This window comes from Octodon degus, unplaced genomic scaffold (assembly GCF_000260255.1).
Source record: "Octodon degus isolate 3935 unplaced genomic scaffold, OctDeg1.0 scaffold00199, whole genome shotgun sequence".
NCBI classification, from domain to species: Eukaryota; Metazoa; Chordata; class Mammalia; order Rodentia; family Octodontidae; genus Octodon; species Octodon degus.
The window spans coordinates 3,159,724-3,161,594 of record NW_004524775.1 but is presented as its reverse complement, the minus strand read 5'-3'; the positions used below and the strand labels follow the sequence as shown (position 1 = coordinate 3,161,594).

Below are 1,871 nucleotides of genomic sequence, written 5' to 3'. Positions count from 1 at the left end.
GAGGTTAAAAGGGCGACAAAATGGAGTCAGTTTTGATAGGGTGCGACAACAAGTAAATACTGTGAAAAGGCCTGGCTTTGCGGCCGACAAGACGGCTCGGTGGACTAAAGCGAGCTCGAGCTGAGGCGGTGGCCGGACCGCGGCCGCATGCTGGGCCAACCCCGCGGGGCAGGCTGAGCGGGCCAGGGCTGGCGCGCACCTGCAGTCCCAGCGCCGGCAGGCAGAGAGGAGGATGACTATGGGTCCGAGCTGCGTAGGGAGAGCCTGCCGCAGCCAAATGCAGGAGAAAGCAAGCATGGCTTTCTGTCTCACTGGACCTTTTATCTTAAAGCAGGATATTTTGTATTTATTTGTTTTATAATCCTCAGATTCAGGATTTTAAATAGTGACAGAGTATGTTTGGTAGTACCGCAAAGGTGTGTCGCGGCCTGCTAGCCCGGCGCTGACTGACTCTGCAGCCCCCTTCCTTCCTAGGATGGGGTCCATAGAGCAGATGGAGTCGGATTTTAAGAACTGCCACATGTTTCTTGTGACCATCTTGAACAAAGCCGTGTGCAGAGGATCCTTCCCCCACTGTGAGTACGTCAGGTTGAGTGTCCTGCGGCGTGTCTCCTGCCAGCAAGGGCTGTGTGTCCTGTCCTGCTGGCCACGTGAGGAGCAGTGCAGGCTTCCCACCGTTCCCCGCGGAAAAGCCTCAGCACTTGGGCAGCCTGCTTTGCCAGGGTTACAGGGAGGGGATGGTCGCACGGCAGACGCGGTGGCACTGAAGTCTCGCTCTCGAGGGGCCATCGGCTACACCCGTGGCCTCCTGGTCCTGCAAGATGAGCTGGCAGAGCAGTCTGGCCTCTCCCTCGCCACGCCTCGGAAGTGCTCCCGCCCAAAAGACAGGATTCCCTCGGTTCAGCAGCTCCAAAGCCCCGAGCCCGCGCCTGACTGCAGTGAGCAGAGAGCTCGCAGACGCGTTCTGAGAAGGCGCTGCCGGTCTGCGCTCCACGGAGCGCCTGGGCCTGAACGCTCGCTGTGCTGTGCGCAGGTTTAGGGCTCTGCGTTCTTAGTGGGTACGACGCCCCGAGGCGCCTGGCGGCTCTCGCGCTGGACGCGAGCCACGAGTGCTGGGTCCGGAGTTTATGATCCGGAGTGGGACAGGCGTGCCTCCGCAAAATAGCCGAGTGGCTTCAGAATCGGAACAATCTGAGGGGCCGAGGAGATAGCTCAGTGGAATAGGTGCTGGACTCCGGGCAAGCGCTGAGTCCTGAGTTCAAACCCTGCTTCCGCAAAAAACCCAAACAACAGACCTATCTGAAAATGAAATGACTCATACTGGCATTTTCAGTTTATATTTCTCAGAGTAGACAGTCATGTTTATTACACATTTCAGACACCTGCATGCCTGCAATCCCAGCTCTTGGGAGGCCGATGCAGGAGGTTGCAGTGCATTCAAGACCAGCCTGGGCTCCAGAGTGAGTTGAAGGCCAGCCTGAACTGCACAGCAAGCCCTTGTCTCCAAACAAACTACATAATACTTTGCAGTTTTGAATATTACAGCCATGTGCATACATTTTAGTACGATTCAACCTATTTTTTTTTTTTTAACTTTTTTCTCACAGTGGAATCTCTGGCACTGTCACTCATGGCTGGCATGGAGCAGAATTAAGTATCTGCAGTGTGACATCCTGAGGTTTCATCCTCACGCATGAGCACTCCTCGCATACGTAGCTGAAGCGGAATAGCAGCCGGGCATTGGGGACACACCTGCATCTCAGCACTCAAGAGGCTGAGGCAGGAGGATCGCCCAAGCTTGAGGCCCGTCTGGGCTACACGGTGAGACCCTGTTTAAAAAAGATGTAAAGGCCAGGAAGATAGCTCAGGGC

The 1,871-nt window shown here is 55.7% G+C and overlaps 1 protein-coding gene across 1 annotated transcript in view; it reads left to right on the top strand.

Annotated features, from left to right (window-relative positions):
* The window catches only part of Tubgcp5 (tubulin gamma complex associated protein 5), a 33,452-nt gene extending 31,644 nt beyond the window's left edge, over window positions 1-1,808 (top strand). Inside the window, exons 21-22 of the mRNA XM_023704658.1 lie at window positions 475-575; window positions 1,608-1,808. Coding sequence (XP_023560426.1) covers window positions 475-575; window positions 1,608-1,654 — 148 coding nt within the window. The 3' untranslated portion in view covers window positions 1,655-1,808. The remainder of the gene's footprint in view (window positions 1-474; window positions 576-1,607) is intronic.
* The last annotated feature ends 63 nt before the right edge of the window (window positions 1,809-1,871 follow it).